This window comes from Anguilla rostrata, chromosome 8 (genome assembly GCF_018555375.3).
Source record: "Anguilla rostrata isolate EN2019 chromosome 8, ASM1855537v3, whole genome shotgun sequence".
In the NCBI taxonomy this organism is placed as follows: domain Eukaryota; kingdom Metazoa; phylum Chordata; class Actinopteri; order Anguilliformes; family Anguillidae; genus Anguilla; species Anguilla rostrata.
Window position 1 is genome coordinate 50,264,243 of NC_057940.1, and position 21,797 is coordinate 50,286,039.

The 21,797-nt window shown below is 44.0% G+C and overlaps 1 protein-coding gene across 2 annotated transcripts; it reads right to left on the reverse strand.

The window, feature by feature from the left end:
• Window positions 1–1,584: 1,584 nt before the first annotated feature.
• LOC135261883 (death-associated protein kinase 2-like) lies at window positions 1,585–20,578 on the reverse strand. 2 transcript variants are annotated; one of them, XM_064348570.1, is made up of 12 exons: window positions 20,423–20,578; window positions 12,863–13,048; window positions 12,236–12,457; window positions 11,149–11,287; window positions 10,778–10,907; window positions 7,785–7,833; window positions 7,072–7,098; window positions 6,831–6,983; window positions 6,415–6,460; window positions 4,164–4,253; window positions 3,396–3,482; window positions 1,585–2,449 (listed from the first exon to the last, which is right to left on the reverse strand). In XM_064348570.1, exons 2-12 carry the CDS (start codon window positions 12,922–12,924, stop codon window positions 2,366–2,368), a joined length of 1,089 nt encoding a protein of 362 aa, XP_064204640.1. In that variant the 5' UTR covers window positions 12,925–13,048; window positions 20,423–20,578; the 3' UTR covers window positions 1,585–2,365. The 2 variants fall into 2 exon arrangements, with proteins under 2 accessions (XP_064204640.1, XP_064204641.1); XM_064348571.1 differs by lacking the exon at window positions 20,423–20,578 and adding an exon at window positions 18,517–18,666.
• Between the last annotated feature and the right edge of the window lie 1,219 nt (window positions 20,579–21,797).

A 21,797-nucleotide genomic window follows, 5' to 3' on the forward strand; every position in this document is an offset into this window, starting at 1 on the left:
CTCAAAAGTCAAAATACTATCTTTATTTCTCTGTAGACTGACAATGGTTATAGTGACACATGCATACAGCGTTTCTCTCCCCCCCCCCCCCCCCATCTCCCCACAGTACAAGACAAGCTGCTTTGTCGTTTCTCAAATGTTGCTATCCCTCGCAAACGATGCACAAAGCTAATTACAAGAGGCAATGTAACACTCCTCAGTGTACACAATTGTCAGAGTTGACAGACAGTAACATAAAAAAACAATAAAAAAACTGCAAAAACAAAACTAAAAAATAAGTTAATCTTAATATGTATTTTTGTCATATTTAGACTTAAAAAGATTATTTCTGTTACTCTTTTTGCTAAATAAGACACAGAGATTGTACATGAGGTGAGACAGTTAGTCTGACTCATTTCAAGACAATTTCACTTATGAAGCAAAAAGCTAATATTTTTCACTTGAGAGAAAAAAAAAAAAAAAGACTTTGGGCCAGTTTCACCAATTAAACCTAGTATCATACTAAATTCACATTTGAATGGAGATTCTCCATACAAAACTCAGTTTAGTCCAGAACTAAGCTTACTCTGTGTCTATGAAACCAGCCCCTTGAGTCTCATTACAAGACTTGAACACTTAAGGCAGATTTATTTATTTATTTATTTATTTTGCAGTGAATGGATTCCCCCTTCTAAAATATACAAAGGGAATCTGGGACTGCTGTCCATTAAAGGAGTATAAAGGTTAAAATAACCATTAATAATTAAGTTACCAAGTCTGTCAATGACTCTTATGCATATAAGTTTAAAAGCTACTTGATTAATAAAATAATGCATATTCTGCATTCAAGGCTTCAGTCACTCATTTTGAACATGAGTGGTCTTATAACAACCAAGTTTAGAGGCTATGGAGTGAAGTCTTTGTGCCATCAGTTTGATTTGCCGACTGTTCGAGGATTACAGAATGAATCGGATTGTAAATCACACGTGCTGCATCAGCAACAGCGCAGTGACATTCATGCAATCGGTATTCCTGGTTGGTCCGATGTTGGGTATTGCTGGGTGCAGTGGGTGACCCATTGGAGGAGGACTAAACCCTGGCACAATCCAGTGTTAGTCCAATAATGATCCATCACCTGTACCCACCTATATCTCATCAGAAAGCAGTCACCTTTGGCATTCCAGGGACCCCAATAGATTTTCCTCTAGGAGCTAACTGTGGCTAGCAGATAGCAGGCACTGACTGCCCCCCACCAAGTACCCGTCAACTACGGTCCTGGGCTGGCAACACGTTTGGAATGCGCATAATATTCTCAAAAATGTGACTGTCAATCAGCAGCCCCTGTCACCGATTCCACCGAAACCCTCCCTCACTGGGTGATGCCATGGCAACCCATCCACCAGTCTGCAGGACTGCCAGTCATGGTTGGTGCTGCTGCCAGCACTTGTGCACAATCAGTGCCAAGCACAGTCGTCCGGACCAGTTTCACGTTTCCAAGTTACAGTCAAAGTTCCATGTTACCAAACCGACGCCAAAAACATGCATAGAGCTTAGAACTACAGGCCTCTGACTTGTTTTTTTTTTTTGTTTTTTTCAAAAAATAAGTTAACTGATTTGGTAATTCATTTTTTCTTGTTTTACAAAGCTGATAAACAACAGAAATAGATTTTTTTAAATGTTAAAGCTAACATAGATGCAACACAAGACAAGATAATGCTACAATATGAGACTCCCAAAACTATACTATCTGCAACTGGAACATCACCCAACAAAATTCCTAGTGTTAAACCAACTTCAACAGTGTAAAATCAACTCCAACAGTGTTTAGATCTATTTGGGACAATATGTACTCTATTGAAATGAAACTCTGGTGAAAATGGGTTTTAAACTTTGTCTGCGTACAATTCCAAGCTCTTGATTCACTTAAACATGCAAAGGTCACACATAATTCATCACTGATATAAAACTGCATGCAAAAAACAGAGCGATTAATTTCCCCTGATACTCTTTACTCAGAGCTCAGAGCTTTAAGGAATAACAACTCTGGTGGGGTACTGGCATGCCATCCCCCCAAAAAACCTCACCCAACTAGATTATATTCAAAGCATGACCCATACAGTAGGTGTTTCATGCAGTTTAAAATACGGGCCAAGACTCCACACATAGTATATGACTGCAGAACAACAACACAGCACTTAGGAACGTTGGCGGTGGACTGGGTTCCTTGGGACTGCACCATGCGTAATTGCGTATAACTATCCAAGCCGCGGACAGTAGCCGTCCACCGCCCGTCCACTGAGCGTCTCCCCCCTCGGCTCAGATGGTTGTCTCCCGGAACGCTGCGTGCGAGCACAGCCGGTGCACTGGCTCCCTCTGGTGGCCGACTCTATGAAGTGCTGCTCAGTCGGCGGCGGCGAATCAGGGCAGCCCGATTGCTTTCCGAGTCCTCCTGGTCACTCTCACACTGTCTCTGAATACAGGAGGACACAAAGAGCGGTTAAACGCATGCAGGGAAAGACAAAATAATCATTCACTCGACCATCACATCACATTTTTTCTGTCCTTGCTCTCCCTGCCTTCGATTCTAATTAAAAATCCTGCAAATGCCTGGCGTTGTGACCACTGTGAAGCCAGCGAGAGCCAGCCTACTTAATGAAAGAGACCAACATTCTGAAAATGCTGCTAAGGTAACCCTGAAATCAGAAAAATCTGAAGACAACAAACAGTTAAACTTTTCCTTACGTTAAAACAACGTTTAAAGGCATACTATGCAGGATTTTTACCTTGAACATATTACAAAATAACTCTAAAATAAGTCTTATCTATGATGCACTGGCACTCTCTATTTTTGCGCACATTTGCCAAATCCGCGCTCCCCTGCCCGTATCACTTCATCTAAAATGCATTCGGGACTTTTCTGGGCATGATGCTCTTTTTTTGGGGAGGGGTGGGTGTGGCTACACAGTGCGTGGGCGGGATCAGATTTCAGCAGAGCCTTTCTGGCTGGCCAAAGGCGGGGATGAAGTACAGCGAAGCAAAATGACAACCCAACAGGGCTTGTTAAAAAAAAAACGGAGTCAAACTTGGAACAGCGTATCTTTGAGACAGCTGAAGTTCACCATGGGGATGAAAAGCAGTGGAACTGGCGTATTGGACCTGTGACATTACCTCTAGCTATCCAGCTAGCTACACTTGCTGCGCTTAAGGGTGTTTCTTTCCCTCAATGGAGGTGAGTGGGTGGGGTCGAGGACAGAGGAGGAGACTTTTTTGACTGTAAGCACAGGACCACAGCAAGGCTAAATAATCCTGCATAGTGCGCCTTTAAAGGAAATTTACCCAGGCTTGTCAAAACAGCATCATCTAATATAAACAGGAAGTTTCCTTTTCCCATGGTAAAAAGGCTCCTCCCCCATTACCAGCTCTTGGTCCTCATTGGCTCTGTCCTTGCAGAGCAGCTGCAGGCGGGAAAAGCGGGTGCACGCCCACACCATGTTATAGGACATCTGCACAGACGGACAGAGGAAGAGCACAAGAAATGGTGAGAAACATGGTCTTCAGGGAGGCCGCAATACCAAACATGAACACAGGGTGGCACGAACACACTGCAGCAACCTGCATGATCTCATCCCGATAACATTGCGATTGGATGAGTAATCTGTTTAGAGAATTTCTGCCCTCTGCCAGAGACCACATATGTGGGATACAGACGCAGGAAGACATATTTGCATAAATATCCTAACATTCTTGAATGCCTGACAAACAGTTGCCTACTGAATAGCCAAGTGAATATTCTTAATTTCTTGTTTGTTACTTGTTTGCATATATGACACAAATAAGGCTAAATATATTTAGAACCACAGCTTAATCACCATGTATTCTAATTGTACACAGTGATAGTGAAGCTGACAAAATGACTGTACCAAATAAACACGCACACACACACACACACACACACCCCCACACACACACACACACACACACACACACTCAATCACACACACACAGACATATTACTCTGATGGGGGTCTCACCTCAACCACCACAAATGCAGGGGACCAGTTGTCCACTTTCATTATTCTGTCTGTGACCCAGTGCAAACATTTCCTGGATCCACTCTGGATCCTGACCCCACGGTTCAGGACCAAACGGATCAGAACTGAGGGTCTGGCACGAGGTTATCTTACCTTCCACTTCCTCTTGGCGTTGAACCTCTTGAAGTTCCTTATGTTGATGGAGGAACGACTCCTGCTGGCAGCCTGCTTCCGTGTGAGAGGCTGAGAGAGATTGAAAACATTTTGCATGCTTTATAGATTAAAAAAAAAAGAATTTGATTCAATTTGGCATGAAGGACTATTTTTCAAACTTCTTCAAAGTGGTGTAGTGTAAAAATGGGAAACTAAAGAACTAAATTCTTCACTCAAGGGCGTAGAGTGAGACAGGGCTGCAGTTTGAGTCCAATATTCTTTAACATCTATATAAATGAACTGGCCACCACGGTGGAACAGACTGCAGCCCCTGGCCTCAATCTTCACGACAATTAAGTCAAATTCCTGCACTATGCAGATGATCTCATCCTGCTGTCCCCCACAGAAAAGGGGCTTCAGCAGAGTCTGGATCTGCTGGAACAGCACTGCCAGACCTGGGCCCTGACAGTGAACACAAATGAGACTACAGTCATGATATTTCAGAAAAAAACTATATCTCAGGCAAATAAGTTCCAGTTTACTTTACAGAACAGCATTATTGAACATACCACTTACCACTTATCCTTACCTGGGTCTGATAATCAGCACTTCAGGTAAGTTTTACCTGGCAGTAAATGCCTTTTACACCATAAAGGAGATACTGTATAATTTAAACCCACCAATTAAAATTTGAATTAAAATATTTGACAGCGTAATTAAACCAATTGCTCTTTATGGTAGCGAAGTTTGGGGTCCAATTACCCGAATTACACTAAATGGAAAAAGAATCCCTGCATGTGGAATTTTGCAAAAACATATTAAAACTACAAAGAAAAACTCCAAATAATGCAGGCAGGGCAGAATTGGGCTTTTATCCATTAATTATCAGTATACAAAAACGGGCATTAAATTTCTGGACAAAATAATCCAAATTCACTCCACCATAAAGCCCTGCTAAGCCAAGAGCAGAAAAGAGTCCCCTCAGTCACCTAGTCCTGAAGCTCACTGAACAGACCAACACCACTATCAGTCAGCTTTATTAGCAATATTAGCAATTATCAGCAATTATCATATATTAGCAATATTAGGAACAGGGCCTACAGACCCACAAGCAGCCAGATATGTAGCCTCATGCCATAATATGAGGGACATAAGAAGAGAACACTCTCTGCATCAAGTATATATGTCTAACAAACACATTTTAGAAAAAGGTCATTCACCATAATTTGTTACTTTACTTATTTATTTCTATTCTTCCTGTTAGTATTATAGTGTTGTGGGTCATACTTGATACATGTTGCTTATGTGGTTTCCATGTTTCTGTCTTACATGTGTTTCTTTGGCAATATGACTGTAGTTATCCTGCCAATAAAGCAAATTGAAATTGATAGAGAGATAGAGAGAGTGTGTGTGAGAGAGAGAGAGAGGGAGGGAGGAGAGAAAGAGAGAAAGAGAGACAGACAGAGAGAAAGAAAGAGAGAGAGACAGAGAGACAGCAAGAGAGAGGGAGAGGGAAAGAAAGAGAACAAGAGAGAGAGCAGACGTGCATGTCAGGTTAGGAACACTCCTGCCATTGCCCTTAACCGAGGCACTGGCCTCGGAACTGGAGTTTTCCCCGGGCACTGCGCTGTGGCTGCCCACTGCTCCTAAGTAGCTAGGATGGGTCGAATACAGAGGACAAATTACCCCACTGGGTTCAATAAAGTACATATTACTACCTTATTTTATCTTATCTCAGCAGCAAAAGGACAGCGAAAGCTGCTTTTAGGTTATAGCTGGTAATAGGTGCCGCTGGTTGTACTGTGAGAAAGGCCACTCCATTCGGAGTTAGTTTAAACAGAACCAGCATTTATGGGCACCTGTGATTTAGCTAATTTATGTCCTGCTCATTCCCACAGGAAACAAATGTTTTTTAAAACCATTCCAACGAAAAAATAAATTCTAAAAGTTCCTTTAAGTTGGTGGAATGGTTATTGTAAATTTACACACACACACACACACACACACACACACACACACACACACACGTCAAAAGACATTTAGTTTAACATAAAACAATTTATGAAAACTGTCAGAAATAACAATGGATACAGACGATACCATGTGCCAGTATTTATACCAGTATCAGTATCTCTCATTTTCACTCTCACTCTCTCTCTGTCTCTCCTCTCTCCCTCTCACACACAGACAGACAGACACACACACAGACACACACGCGCACACACACAGACACACGCACACACATTATCACCTTGATCCAGGGGTGGAGAAGGCACTCATCAGCAGTCATTCTCTCGCTGTGAGCAAACAGAAAGGGGTGGAGACAAACACGTGACTGTTTCATGCCTTCCAAGACCGATACCAGCAGGCCCGTGAAACCAATCATTTTTATGCTTTAACAATTCAGCAATCCACCCAATCAAGAAGCGCCAAACAACTCAGACATATTTATCAGGGGTGAAAGTTCAGGTGCTAACTGCAGTAGCAATTCAGGACAATTTGTCAACTCTCCGGTGAACCATTGACAGTTTAATAAAAGTTTGATTCTGTAACCATTAGGCTACGGTTCCTGTAGTATGACACAGCTACGTGATCAGATTCAAATGTTTGACAGTACTTGCCTAACAGAGACTTAAGTTTCAGACAACCAACCAACAAACAAATTACCTCTGCTCCTTCACCAGCAGTTTCTTGATAAAGTCTTTGGCTATCTCGCTGGTATCTCGGAAATAGCGGTCTTCAAACGTGTAGTTCATCCCTATAATGTTTGTTAGCGTCTCCTCGTCCGTATCCCCTTGAAAGGGGGAAGCACCACTCAGCCTGTAGAAAGGGGAGTCCACATTTGCGGGATTTGTCAGAGGACGCACAGAACCAGGAAAATAAATTCAACTTTAACTTGTATACTCACAGAATGTAGGTGATGACACCAATGCTCCTACAAAACAAGCACACAGACAGGTCAGTACGATACTTTTTTTGGAAAGTTTTAAAACCAACATTTGTGCAAAGTGGGATTAGCAAGGTGCTTAAGATGTGACAAAGGGAGATTTATCTGTGTCATTGAAAAACAAAAAACAAAGACTGAATGCCCAGTCTTTGGAATGTTCTTATCCATCTTGTTGTACTTTTTATGTCTCATAACTCAACAATTATTAATTAAACTGATTCAGAATGGGCGGGGGGGGGGGGGGGGGGGTAGTCTAAAAGATGGCCAACTCTCAGCCTGTATATGACCCCCCCCAGGGAAGCAGGGGTTAAATTCCCAGCCATGGAACTTTCTGTTCCATCTCTATCTGCAACCTTCTCGGTCCCCCCCCAAATAGAGTGGAAAGAAAAACTAAAATCGTTACGGCAACTAAACAGTTTCATTGACCATTTTTGGAGGTTTGTGGTGTGCGTGAGACACCAATAGAAACAAAAATAGAAACTTGCTCAGCTTAGGGTTTGCCTGTCATGTTGTAATGAAATATATGTTTGATTTTATATGTTGTCTCTGAGGAGGAACGGTCGGTTTAAGTGGTTCCAGCCACACCCAAGGCCCATGGAGGCCTGCTAGCGTTCAGCTGGTCTGTATGTGTGGGGAGGACTGGAGGTTTGAAAAACAAAATGGCAGCCACTTACCACATGTCTGATGCTACGCTCAGGGGCTCGTTGTTGATCACTTCAGGGGCTGCAAGGTGAGTGTGTGTTATGCATGCATGAGGGTATGTGTGTGTGTGTGCGTGTGTGAGTGTGTGTGTATGCATGAGTGTGTGCGTGAGGGTGTGTGTGTGTGTGTGTGTGTGTGTGTGTGTGTGTGAGTGCATGCATGCATGAGGGTGAGTGTGTGTGTGTGTGTGGCAGGGTAGAAGGTTGGGAAAAGAAAATGAAAGAAAGCATTAATTGACACATACAGTCAGAATGTAGAAAATCCACTGCACAAATGAACCTGGCATTACCAATAACATGTCAAGGGTCCTTGTGCTGATTGATTTCAAAATACTTCAATACGCTCAAAGTGCTGTTTGACCATTAAAGAGTAATTACACCCTATATCATGCTTTTTTTTAGCTGTAAACGTGTTCACATGCATACTTTAGAATGAAGCAATTTACTCTACACTGCCATTTAAACATTCCTGAAAACTGGCTTATCTATTAGCAGAAAAAAAAACTGGTGGAAAAGTATCTTGGTACTTCCCTTACTGCATTCCACTCAGGCCCCACCCTAATCAAGATGTCAGAGTACCTATTTGGAGGTACTACTACATCATATAAATGTAAATCAAGATATCCACGGGGGAAAATTGTTGCTGCACAAATTCTTCCATTGACTTTTTTTAATATGACAGAACACTGCTGACACTTGATTGGTTAGAGGGACAGTCCCAACATTTTCAAACCCAAACAACATGGCGGCCTGTTCATACACTTTCTCAAATTCCACCTAAACAGTCCACCAAAATATGTCTCTGAATACACTTGTGGTGAAAAACAGGCCACGTCATCTCTGAATCTAGATTCATATTTGATCTGCCGCGCCTAGTTTGAGAGTTTGATCCCCGTGCCATGAGCCGGACACAGCTGCTCTGTACAAATTCATTTGGGAATATGCAAATGAGACTCCCACACCTGCTCCACCCGTTCCACGAAGCATTCTTCAAAACAGTTAAGTAGGCGGAGCAGTCATGCCAAATTTTATCCCCCCTCCATTATATAAGTCCAAGAGAAGCTCTTCCAGCTAGCTAGTGATTTGTACATCCGACTGTCTTGCTGGCTATCTATTTATTTATCTTGCTAGCTAGCTAGCAATCTATGAATCTTGCTAGAGAGAGAGATATTTTATTAAATTAATTATTGTACTCACTGTTTCACCTTATTTACACATGACATTACACAAGCTAACATACACAAATACCACACACACACACACACACACAATTTTGTATTCTGTTCATATGTGTATTGTTTGTTGTACTCATGTTATTGCAATATGTATATATACGTCAGGCCAATATAGCTTATTTGAATTTGAATCTTCGGACAGAGAGATCTGACCAATCAGCGCAATTTTTACGACACAACATAACACGTAACGGCACAAATATGACCCGGTAATAGGGAGGATGGAATTTGGAGCAGGGGATGAAATTTGGCAAGACAGAGCCAAGCTGAAACAGTGAGTGCAATTACTGTTTAAAGAACGACCGAGTTCAATTCTTCAGATACACGCCACGCGTATTTGCAAACGCCTAACGAAAGAATTAGATGCACAGGCGTCTCCAGCCCCGACCGTGCGCTTCGGAGACACACGGCACCATTCAGAGACGACAGCCTTGGGTCTGTGTTGTCGATGCTTCCGGTACGGACAGCTGCTCACACAGTACCTGAGATCTTTCGGTGCGCATTTCGACTCGAGAGTTGTTCGTCTCCCTCATCACCGATATCGACTGGGCGCTGAAAAGACAGCCAATCGGCAGCAAGGCATTGCAGCTTCCATGTGATTGAAACAGCAAATCGCATGATCACAAGGAAGCTGTACCACCTGGCTGCTAACTGGCTGTCTTATTAAGACCAAATAGATATCAGCGATTACGATATTCCCCCAGAAGCATTTCACATGACGCTTGGATGTTTGCTACCGCATCAGGTATGATTAAAGAAAAAGAGCGGCCATACGCCCCCCGGTGGCGGTTACTGTTATTGCGCTTAAAAAGGTGGAGATTTGCCGCATCGCGGAGCCCCTGAACCCGCGCCTGAACGAAACCGTCCGCAGGTGTGCGATGTGGGCGGAAACCACGGCGACCTTCAGCGGCGCCCCTCGCGCTCGGTCGCCAAGGAAGCCAAACCGCGACGCTGCGATGTCGCAGGGTGCGCGCCTGGGGAATTCGGGCCGCCACCCGACGGCCTCTCCAGACCTGAAGACACAGGGACCTCAGGTCCCATAGCAACCTCATATCTCTAAGGAACCACAAGGGTGACATCAACATTCGGTTTCATACCAACGTTTACCCAGTTTAACCTTCCTCAAAGTTTCATATCCACCTCGAGACTCATACCATAATTGGTATAATCCTATGAGTCAATGTTTTTTTCTTTCTTCTGCAGATCATTCAAAGCATTTTTAAGCATTCACTAAGAATTGAGAGGTTGAGCTGGTTTTGAAGCCACTGAACTACAATCACGGTGTAGTTTTGACCGTCGGTCAGTTGCCTGAAAAAGTCCCACGCAGTCTTTCAATGCACGTGTTTTCCGAAGGTCAACGCAATGTTTCACTATGAGGGTGTATGTAGGGAAAATACGTGTGCAACAGTGTAAACAGGAAGTGACACGATCATGACTGCTCCCACGCATTCCTGACATTCACTGTTAGCACTGGCCTATCAGAACATGCCTGTTGAGACTGGAAACTTTAAACCAAACTGTTCCCTCAGTATCCCTTCACACCTTCACTCAGTGTGATGTCACTTCCTGCCACCCAACCACGACTAATTCACTGTGCCTGTACACACACACACACACACACACACACAGAGAACAGACAGAAATATACACACACACACCCACATGCATACGCACACACTACTAACCCCTGACCTCACCATCAACCGCTTATTAATGGACTGTACCACTCACCGATGTACTGGGGGGTGCCACCCATACTCCTGTACTCCTCCGCCGGTGAAAGGCGTTGGGCCAGCCCAAAGTCTATGATCTTGATGCTTGGCTGAGGGACGTCCTTCGCTGACAGCATGATGTTCTCCGGCTGCACATGGTAAAAACATGGGGTCTGAACACGCTCGATAAACAGATTTATTAAACAACAATTGTCTATACAAGTTTAGCAGATGCTCTTTGATGCTCCAAGAGACATACACACTCAAGTACTGTAACACGCAGCCAGTAACACACAGGCACTGTAACACACACGCACACGCACAGCTACATCCCCCCACCACAAACCCCCACACCCACACGCACGCACACACACACACACACACACACACCTTGAGGTCGAAGTGTGCGATGTGCTTGTCGTGCATGTAGCTCAGGCCCTCCAGAATCTGCTTCAGGAACCCGATGGCGTCCTCCTCCAGGAGGCTCTCCTTCGCCGCGATGAAGTCAAACAGCTCACCGCCAAGGATGCTGAAATGCAGCGCAATCCACTGCTCATATACCCACCTGTCTACTGTTCACATACCCACCTTTCTACAGTTCATATACTGTTCATATACCCACCTTTCTACTGTTCAAATATCTACATTTCTACTGTTCATATACCCGCCTTTCTACTGTTCATATATCCACATTTCTACCCTTCATATACTGTTCATATTCCCATCTTTCTACTGCTCACATACCCACATTTATACTGTTCATATATCCACATTTCTACAGTTCATATACTGTTCATATTCACACCTTTCTACAGTTCATATACTGTAATAATGTAACTTTCACACTAATTTATATACTCATATATCCAGCTTTTGAATACACATTTCTATGTTGATATATCAATGATAGCTTTTTATACACAGCCTACAGGCCACGCCTACAAGGACCAGCCTAGCCCTGAACCCGCCCACATCTGGTGTTCCCCTGGGATTGTGAACTTAGATTTACTCAGACCGTACTTTAATAATGGTACCAAATGGTACCACTCCCTCCCTTCCACTTTGACCCTCTTTCTTACTCCGCCCATTCTCTCTCAGTTCCTCCCTCTCACTTCCTATCCTCTAGCCACTCTCATAGATACATACGGTAGCTTCTCAGCAGACATTTTTATCCAAAAAAGGATTTACAGCATATGAATGGATAACTGAACTGGAACCTTATGGAACCTGTGTTTTGCAGTTGTCCAATGACCATGAAATGCACTTTTGTACGTCGCTTTGGACAAAAGCGTCCGCTAAATGAATGTAATGTAATGTAACTGTCACCTGCTAGGACTGAGCACAACCGTCGCATTGTTAGCACAACGCTCTACCACCCGAGCCATTAGACTGCTCTTTCTTCTTCTTCTCCTCCTCCTCCCCCCCTCCCCCCCCCCGCCCCCGCCCCCGCCCCCCCGTTCTCTCCCGCGTGACTCACAGCTCCACCACCAGCACCACCTCCGCGCGGCTCTCGAAGACGTCGCGGATGGCCATGATGCTGGGGTGCTGGAGCGCCTGCAGGATCTCCACCTCCCGCTCCACGGCCCGCCGGTCCATCCCCAGCCTGCTGGCGGCGCACTTCCGCAGCTTCAGGAACTTCCCCGCCCAGCGCGTCCCCGTGGCCCGCTCCCGCACCTCCCGCACCTCCCCGAAGTGGCCACTGGGGCGGCGACAGAGAGGGAGGCCGGAGAGAGGGGCAGAGAGCAAAGCAGGAGGAGGAGGAAAGAAAGGAATGAGAGGGGGAGTGAGAGAGCACAGGACGGAGGGAAAGAGAGTGACAAAGCAAGGAAGGGAGGGAGGAGAGAGAGGGAGGAGATGGGAGGAAAGGTGGGAGAGGGCAGAAGAGAAGAGGAGAATGGTAGAGTGGGAACCAGTAGAGGACATGTTAGGCTATACTGTGAAAGGGAATTGTTTCACGGTTCCATTATTAGCAGTAGAAGCCTGTTTTCCACATGTAGGGTAAGGATAGCCACACAAAATATATTTACAATTAAGGCAATGTTTCCCATTCAGTTCCTTCATGTCATATAAGCCGTGTCAGAGGAGGTTTAGGTCGGTCTCTTACCTGCCCAGGACTTCTCCAATCTCATAGAGGTCCTCCACATTCTCCAGCTTAAAGACTGCCATGCTGCTCTCTCTCTCTCTCTCTTGTTTTCTCTCTCTTTCTTTCTCTCTCTCTCGGACCTCTGGCTGTCCGACCGCGCACCCACTGCTCGCGGCTACTGCATCCTGCGTCGGGCCGGGCCTGAACCTGCGAAACGCAGAGAGGCAAAGGTCAAAGGTCACCCAGAGGAATCCTTGTATGCAACAGAAACTAACAGATACCTGTAGGATGGCAGTAGTGTTTCCCAACACGGATTGCTACCTAACTTGGTAGACATGGACATGTCTTTGGGCTTCTGTAGCCTGCATAAATACAATTGTGTATCCCGCTACAACGCAAGTGTTTCAAAGTGCTCGGCCAGCATAGCCCGGAGACAAGACAGGGCGGGAACTTGCGGGTTACACCTGAGGTGTGTGCGTGCCAGATGGGGTGTCCATGCCCCCTGCCTCCTCTTTTTTTTCACCAGTTCAATTATGTGGCTTTCCTTTAATTGAGTTTTTGGGCAACTTGTTAGGAACAAGTTTCTGATAGTTGGAAGTGAGTCCTGCATCTAGGTCTGGCGTTCTACATGTCTTCTCTGGTTCTCTTAGAATATTCTGCTGTCTTTTGATTTGTGCACCTTGGATTACTTTGGGACAAAAGCTGTGGTTTGGTGTCTTCTCTCATTCATTTCTTGTGTGACTGTCCATGTCTGTAACCTTTGTTAATTGTTTCAAGTTAGTTGAACCTCATCTTTAGATTAGATGAGAATAACTGTTGTCACTTAATAAATTTCTTAATTTTCATTTGGTTCTGAGTTGTACATTTTGATGAAGGTTGATCCAGACAGTTTGCTCTGCCTATCAACGAATTTGGCGATTTGATTGGTAATTCATATCTTTGATAATAATTACCAAATTAAATCAAAGAAATATAGTTTACATGTTGGGTACGTGAGGTGTTTTAACTGTTAATGCACTTGTGTTCGGGATTCAGAGTGCCCAACATCAACGAGAGCGTTAACGGTTGACACTGCTGGGTTCGGAAAATTAAACATATTTCAATCAATCCTCACCTTGCTGACAAGCGTATAAGCGAGTGACTACAGGGGTGCAGATATCCTGAGTCCTGTGTGTATGCTAGGACCTTAAAACTGCTGGGTGTGCAGCAGTGAGAGTCAAAGAGGAACCGTTTACTGTTCACCGGGTTCAGTAATGACGGCAGCGGAGCAGATCGTGAGTGGTGGAGCTTTGCGCACGTGATGTGCAGGAGACCGTGTTGGGGAGTCTCCCCAAACCACTGCACGCTTCCCCTTATGTGCAAAATGGTCAAAACGAAACACCAAGCCATCAAATAAACATTAATGATCCCGTCGGTGCTATCTCTGTAAACACATCACACCAGATTAACCTCTGTATCCGGCTGGGCGCTGACCCATAGGTATGAAGATCTTCAGCCAGCACCCCACCACCAAAGACACCAACTTGCTCCCCATGACATAAGTTTTCCAAACATGATTATATTGTATTATGGAGAAACTAATGTTCACATAATGCTGATCCAGTCGGATGTTTTGTGAACTTCACCACAGTTGCTGACTCCCTGTCAGCACAGTAAACAGTCTGTTTTATTTTGAGGGTCTGATAAGAGGCAGACGTCTGTGAACTGCCCTGCACTGAAAAGCAAAAGAGTGATGTAATCTCCTGAAAGTGTTATACACAGTAAAAATGTCCAGCGTGAATTCAACTCTAACAGAGTTAATTCAGCTCTCAACAGATAACACATAACATCTGGTCCCAGTCTGAAATGTGGGACCAAATGTAATCTGTTACCTGTTGAGAGCCGAATTAACACTGATAAGAGTTGAATTACTGTACGGGAAGAACGAGAGAAGGAGAGCTGCAGGGAATCGATGAATTTCGGAGAGAGGAGTTAAAACAGAGGAGCGGTGGAGGATTTTGAAAGTGTCCCGCCAGCAAGAGGAAGGGGAGAGAGAGATGGAGATATGAGTTTCTCCCGCATCGGTGGTTCTCCTGCGGTTCTACTGGGGTTCTACTGGGGTTCTACTGCGGTTCTACTGTGGTTCTACTGCGGTTCTACTGGGGTTCTACTGGGGTTCTACTGGGGTTCTACTGGGGTTCTACTGCGGTCCACGCGCGGAGGACTGCAACGGGAACAAAGCCTGGCTGGCCTCAAACCAAGAGGAAGAAGAGGAGGTCACCCTCACTGCGGGTTCAGCCGTTTTGGCCAGGGAGCCTCAGGTCGAACGCACCCACGTTCGCAGTGGCGAAGGTCTCCTCCTGCAGTCAGGCCAGGCACAGTTACACGCAGGCCTGTCCAGCATATTTTACACATGCCCCAATGCATGCTGGGATTAAAGAGTGGATGAGCCAGAAGTGCATGGTAACCTCTGCTTCGCAAAGAGTGAACTTCTCGTGTGTGTATGAGTGTGTGCGTGTGTTCGTGTGTGTGTGTGTGTGTGTGTATGCGTGTTACAAATTAGCTTTAGACCTTCAAGGCAGTCATGCTGATGTAGTGATCATCTGAGGCTATATATTTAGGCTAAAAGCATGAATATTAGCATAGTGACAGATGTGCTCTTAGACCTGGGGCCTGTATCCCCAGCAGGATTACCGAGTTATCTGGATCATTGCACTGAGTAAAACCCGGAGCAGCTTGTTTTACTTCAGTCCACCATGGTCCAGATTTGGGAGGGTATCTGGATTTTACTCACTGCAGTTATTCAAGTCCCTGTTCCACAGGTAGATGCTCAATCTCTGCCCTGTTGCTATAGCTAGTCACTGCTCAATACGTATGTCCTTAGTCTTGCCGATCTTAAGACAAGCTCTTTATTTCACTGACAGAACTGTAAGACCCTCTGGACAATCAGCGAGCCTGAGATAGATAAATAAATAAACAAACAGCACACACACACTCATTAATATGCATGTGAATGTGTACTTGTGCGGCCTCTCTCAACATCCAAGGAGCGATTTTTTCCGATTTCAGTTTAATCTCTCTCCCAGCTGTCCTTGATTTCCCGCGATTGGAGCCATACACAATCATGTAATCGCTTGCCAAAGCACACACCCTTTTCCAGGAACTCAAGTTAGGCTGCAAAGCAATGGGACAGATCCCGAAAAACAAAGCGCTAGTCCTCCCCCCACCCCCTGAAGCCCCTAATCGACCCAGGAATTTAGATGTCAGAGCAACTCCGGTAATCTAGGTTAACAGAACGTGTGCGCCACATTCTTAACCGAGGCCAAACGCAACAGTTTAAAAACAAAAACAAAATGGCGATAACATCTACAAAAAAAAAAAAAAAAAAAAAAACACTGGGTTTGAACCGGAATACGGAGGGAAGGAGAGTGGGGTTCTATTTATGGTGAACAAGGAACGAAGTTCCCCCGAGAATCTCAGAATCAAACCAATCGAAATCATGGTGGTTGGATATCCGCGGGACGCGCGTTTCGTGCGATATCTCGGGCAATATCTTTGTGCACGTTTTGGAAGTCCCATTTAAATGGTGTACATGTTTATGCGTGGCTGTACGGCAGTCTGTTTAAGCGTGGACATCTGGAAATTTGTGACTCTCCCGACAATGTATGTGTGTGTTTGTGTGCGTTTGCAGCATACACAAGGGAGAACACTTCCTAGGGGAAAGGATAGTACTCCCCCAAAAAAAGCATTTTATTTATTGTTCATGAGTTAACCCCCTCCCCCTCCCCGCTACTGCCTCGGCTAACAGTGTCAAAGACTCGCCGCAAGTTCGCCACTGCTCCACTCCAGTTAGGATGGGTGTTATATACATTTTTCTATCGACCTGTATTGACTTGTTCCCCTAGGTAACGGCGCTAAAGCGTTACCATATATGTCTATTGAAGGGGTCTGTATGCAATGACGCCCTTTGACTGTTTTGCACATCTACTGTAGGCTATACCAGCATTCACATTATAGTCACCGTATGCAGTGAGATACATGTATCACTATGTAATATAACGCATTATTATGTAGCCTGGATGTGAGCATCGGGATGATTTAGTCCCACCGTTCCTTGAACCACATGCGTTAAGTTATAGGCTACCAACTAAGAAGGTCTTGCTTTTGATATCCATATTGCATACAATACAGAAGCCAGTCGAGTTAGACGGACTCTTAAATGGTCATAACCAGGCACAATCTAATTCATGGTCGCAACCACAGACAATTCATTTTATGTTAATTATTTATGAATTTTCGGGGTTCACCTCCAACGTAAAAATTATTGGAGCTACTTAGGCTACACGAGGTAAATGCACACACACGCCTTCATTAACTGAACATTGTTAATATTAAAGTAAGTTAAAAGTATATAGCAACGAAAGAACTGCGCTATAATCACATGCTAAAATACATGATAATCGCAACCAAATGAGAGCAATAAAAATAGCCACGTTTAAATTCAGAATCATTTAATCAGAAATTAGTTTATTTGACCGCGGTTTAATACTACAGAACATCAAACAAGCCCAATAACAAAACACAATTCACTCAAAGTGAGAGGTTTGCTGGTCTTTTCTATTTCTTTTCCTAATCCACATAAGAATACTGAAAACACCTCTCTTCCGGTAGGCCCATTCCTACGATTTACCTGTGGATCATCGCCATGGAAAAATATAAATATATATATGTATTTTTAAGAAACTGAAACACAGCAGCCTTTCAAATGCGTCTTAAAAACTGCCTGTTATCGACTGATATGATCACATCTAGTTGTTGAGACTGGATGTCCCGACATAAAAACTCGGAAGAATACGGAAAATGCAGCGCTCTTCCCCCACTTCGCATTCCCTTCCAGATTGTAGTAGCAGATACATTAAAGGTGCCGTAAATAAATTGCATACTTTAAGATACGCATTGTCAGTTGTAAGCTACATGACGTTAGTACTTGACATGTTTAGGTAATTACTAGCAATGCGCTTGTAATTCAGCACAGTTTCACTACTAAATCAAACTCTTGAAAGAACAACGCGGAACAAGCAGTGCGCGTCGGCAGCGACATTAACTTAGAATTAAAAGACACAACAATCACATCTTATTTGCGCTTCTCTTCAATTTTGGATATTTTTTCCATCCACGGCTTGATAAAGAATTCCTTTCGTATCCTACCCCTCCACACAACAATGTTCTTTAAATAAACTCAGTGTTAAGTAAAGTGTAAATGTATTCCAATTGGGGAACTTACAGCGAAAACCACATTTCCAACGTCGTTTCTATTTCATTTAACCACAGAGATGTATGATGTGTTTTAACAGAGAGACCAGCTCAACTAGGAACGTATTCACAATAGCAGACAAAAAACGACCAAATAAAAAACATGGTTAAAAACAACTAGGCTACATAGACTACTTGCCAGAATTCTTCCTGGATTTAAATTCTTTCAATGAAGTTAAGCGCCATATAGTGTGTTCTGACGGTTATTCCCGTACAGAATATGCAGAAAGTCGACAGTTTCCCCCCTTCACTCAATTCGTACTCGTAACATCTGGAAATTATTCAAGGATTGACAGCGGGGATCTATGAACTATGACCACGTGTGTTTAGTTTTACCGTCCAGATGATGGTAAAGTTCTGCCGTATATCATTAATGTAATTACCTTCAGAAATATCCACCTCCAGACAGCGAGACGGCACTGTTCAGGTACGGTACTGACTGCTGCTTACCCAGGAATAGGCTACCCATTTGAAATCGAAATCTATTTTTCAGTGTCCAACCCCTGTCCTGCTGGTTTCGGTTATCGTTTGTCACGGTGTACACCTTCCTGTCTAAACACAAAATTGAGGTAGTGGTGATTTAAGAGTCATATCTGAAAGGCTCGTCATACTCATACTCGGCTTTTGTTTTCAGTCCTCTGGTATGATAATAATGTTCTCCAGTCATTCATAAAATATATTCTCAACGGGATGAAAAAGCGGTTTGGGAGGATTCTTATGAGGTTAGATCCAACTCTGTTATCTCTTGATGGTAAATGGTAAATGGACTGCATTTATGTAGCGCTTTTATCCAAAGCGCTTTACAATTGATGCCTATCATTCGCCAGAGCAGTTAGGGGTTAAGGGTTAGGTGTCTTGCTCAAGGACACTTCGACATGTCCTGTCAGTGCTGACATAGGACCGGACCATAGACCGTATCGGACCGGATAGTCGGAAACGGGCAGGTATGGTAGGCACATGTGATTTCCATGAGGGTTGATTGATTGGTTCAGGTGCTGCTGAACTCTGTAGGTCAGTGGTCTCCGACCCTGGTCCTGGAGAGCTACAGGGTCTGCTGGTTTTTGTTTTCACATTAAAATCAGTACCCAATTGACACCCAAGACACCAGGTGAGTTGAGTTAACTGTGTAATCAACTGCTCTAATTGATTCATGAAGTGCAGAGTCACTATGAAAACCAGCAGACCCTGTAGCTCTCCAGGACCAGGGTCGGAGACCACTGCTGTAGGTTGTGAGTTTGAGTCCCTTGTGTGGTGTTTTCACAGGGTCACGTTCACATTTGATCCAGGACAGAGCCGGTGCTAGAGTTGGATTAAACCTCATAAGAATACCCCAAAACACTTTACATCCCATTAAGAATAGATTTTATCCACTTTGCGAATGATTGAACGACTGGAGAACATTATCCTAATCCCAGAGGGATGAAAACGAAAGCTCGGAGGTCTGGATATGATTTGAGATCTTCGGATATGATTATTAAACCACCACTACCTCAATTTTTTGCTTTTTACAGGAAGGTGTACATCGTGCCAAAAGATAACTGAAACCCGTAGGACAGAAGGGCTGTAGTGGATCAGATGAGTCAACTGTGCTCAGTGAGTGTGACAGCACGTTTTGACTGTGGGTGAGACAAATCATAACACATACGTTCCTCTCTCACCTTCCCTGCGTGCGATCGCTTATGCTGTGCACGCGCCTATTTTAGGAGCAGCATATTCAGAAAGTAGGATACAGCCCCGTTTGCTCGAGGCGAGAGCCGAACAAGAAGGGGAGGGGGGAGTGGTCACGACAAACACGTATATTTGCCCAAGGGGAAAGAACATTAACGAGCGTTTGAGACACTGGGGATTATGTCGGAAGAGAACAAAATACATTGTAGAGGCGCAACAGTCTACAATTGCCATGTCAAATTACCTGAACACGGATAATGCGTGAAGCATAATTCGGCTGTTTCTGCATTTTTCCAAGGGGGCAGCGCACGCAAAGGTGTTTCCATTAACCGGGCTATCTACAGTAAGCGACGTGTATGGACGAAAATGAACCCCCCTTGAATTATTCAACGGTGTAACTGGAGAGCTCAGTTTGCGTTCTATGGGCCACTTGCGACAGTTGTAGCTCGGCGTTTCCTAATTTACTGTCATACTGTTGCGACACGAACACTGAATGGCCACGGCTTATTCTCAACGTCACCGTTCCGTCTGTTTAACCAAACTCTTTTAGCTCTAGTGACGTTTCGCATTACATCGCCGCTTTATCCGAGAATCGATTTACGACGGAGCCAGACAACTCACCTGTCCGTAGAGGGCCTCTTGGTTGATCCCACAGTATCGCCCCTCTGCGTGTCTGTCTCTCTGCGGCCCCAAAATGTGAATAACACGTAACAGGCTACAAGTTTCAAACAGGAAACGCGCCGTTTCGCCAGTACACCCTTTAATAGAATTGTGGTTGGTCGATGGATTGGTCACTGCAGCTTCGACTTAAGCGTGTCGGATAAAAAAACCTTTCGAAACAGCCATTTGAAGGGACTTTTAACGGAGCTAGCCTACTCAATTATTGAAGACAGAAAGTGCACGTCCAAGTGCTTTGGTAAATGGGTTTAAGAGGCAGGTATTTTATTCGTCTGGCATCTAGGCATGTCAGTTAAGGGAAGCAGTTTTCTTTCTTTTTTCTTATTCGCTACTGCTTGTATTTCGCATTCTCGTGTTGTTTGCAGTCAATTATTATTCAATTATTACTTAGACTGAAGTGAACGTTGATACGCTGTCAAAGACGTGCAAAACTATTTCAGCCACTAAAACCAAATGAAAATCCCATCGAAGATAACTATGGTTCCATGGGGGCTCATTAAACGTACATTAAAAACGCTACAGTTTTTTTTAAACAACAGCGTAGAACTGACTCAAGGGGCAGATATCAATACAGTTATGATGAATTAACGGTTTTACCTGCCAGCTGACACAATCGATTAATAGATGATGCCACTGGTTCGATGACGGAGGAGGAATTTTAACTTTGTAAAGGACACTTGCGCCACCCAATGGTTGTAGAGTGAATTTGATCCGGAGTATATCCACAGAAAGTGATTTTTTTTTCTGTTTAGGCTATATGCCAAGAGTCCACTGAGCCATTAAAAAAAACATTCAATTTAGGGTTGCCTACTGAGATGAACTAAGAAAGTACCAAGATATCATCGAAAGATATCATCTACATGTGATAATCTCTCATCTTATCTCAAATTCAAAATAAGTATTATACGATTTATGGGCATGAAATACATTTGCAAACATCGCACACATACAGAGATATTCGTTAGAACGTGAATGTAAATTTAACAGAACAATTATTATATCTAACTGTGGTAACAACAAACAGCACTTCTACTACTACTACTACTACTACTAATAATAATAATAATAATAATAATAATGCAAAAAAGATCAAATAAATTAATAATAATAAATTATGAATTATAAAATCCCTGTCTCTCAAGATCTCTTGTTCTGTACTCATCTTCAGAAACCGTGTTTTCTCACTCAGAATGCTCCATAGCTGATGGCAGTGAAAAATGAGCAGTTCAACCTTGGAACACAAGAGGCGCTGTGGCGGACGGTGCATGGCGACGTTCCTGTTCCTGCCATCTTTTGTCCGCCGCCAGGCTCATACCCA

What these genes read in the sequence shown, in the direction of transcription:
- LOC135261883 (XM_064348570.1), bottom strand. Translation starts at nt 12,924, where the DNA reads ATGGCAGTCTTTAAGCTGGAGAATGTGGAGGACCTCTATGAGATTGGA. An exon ending in GTGGTGCTGGTGGTGGAGCT is followed by an intron (nt 11,288 to 12,235) that starts GTGAGTCACGCG and finishes GCTGCATTTCAG; the next exon opens with CATCCTTGGCGGTGAGCTGT. An exon ending in TGGCACCCCCCAGTACATCG is followed by an intron (nt 7,834 to 10,777) that starts GTGAGTGGTACA and finishes CTCACCTTGCAG; the next exon opens with CCCCTGAAGTGATCAACAAC.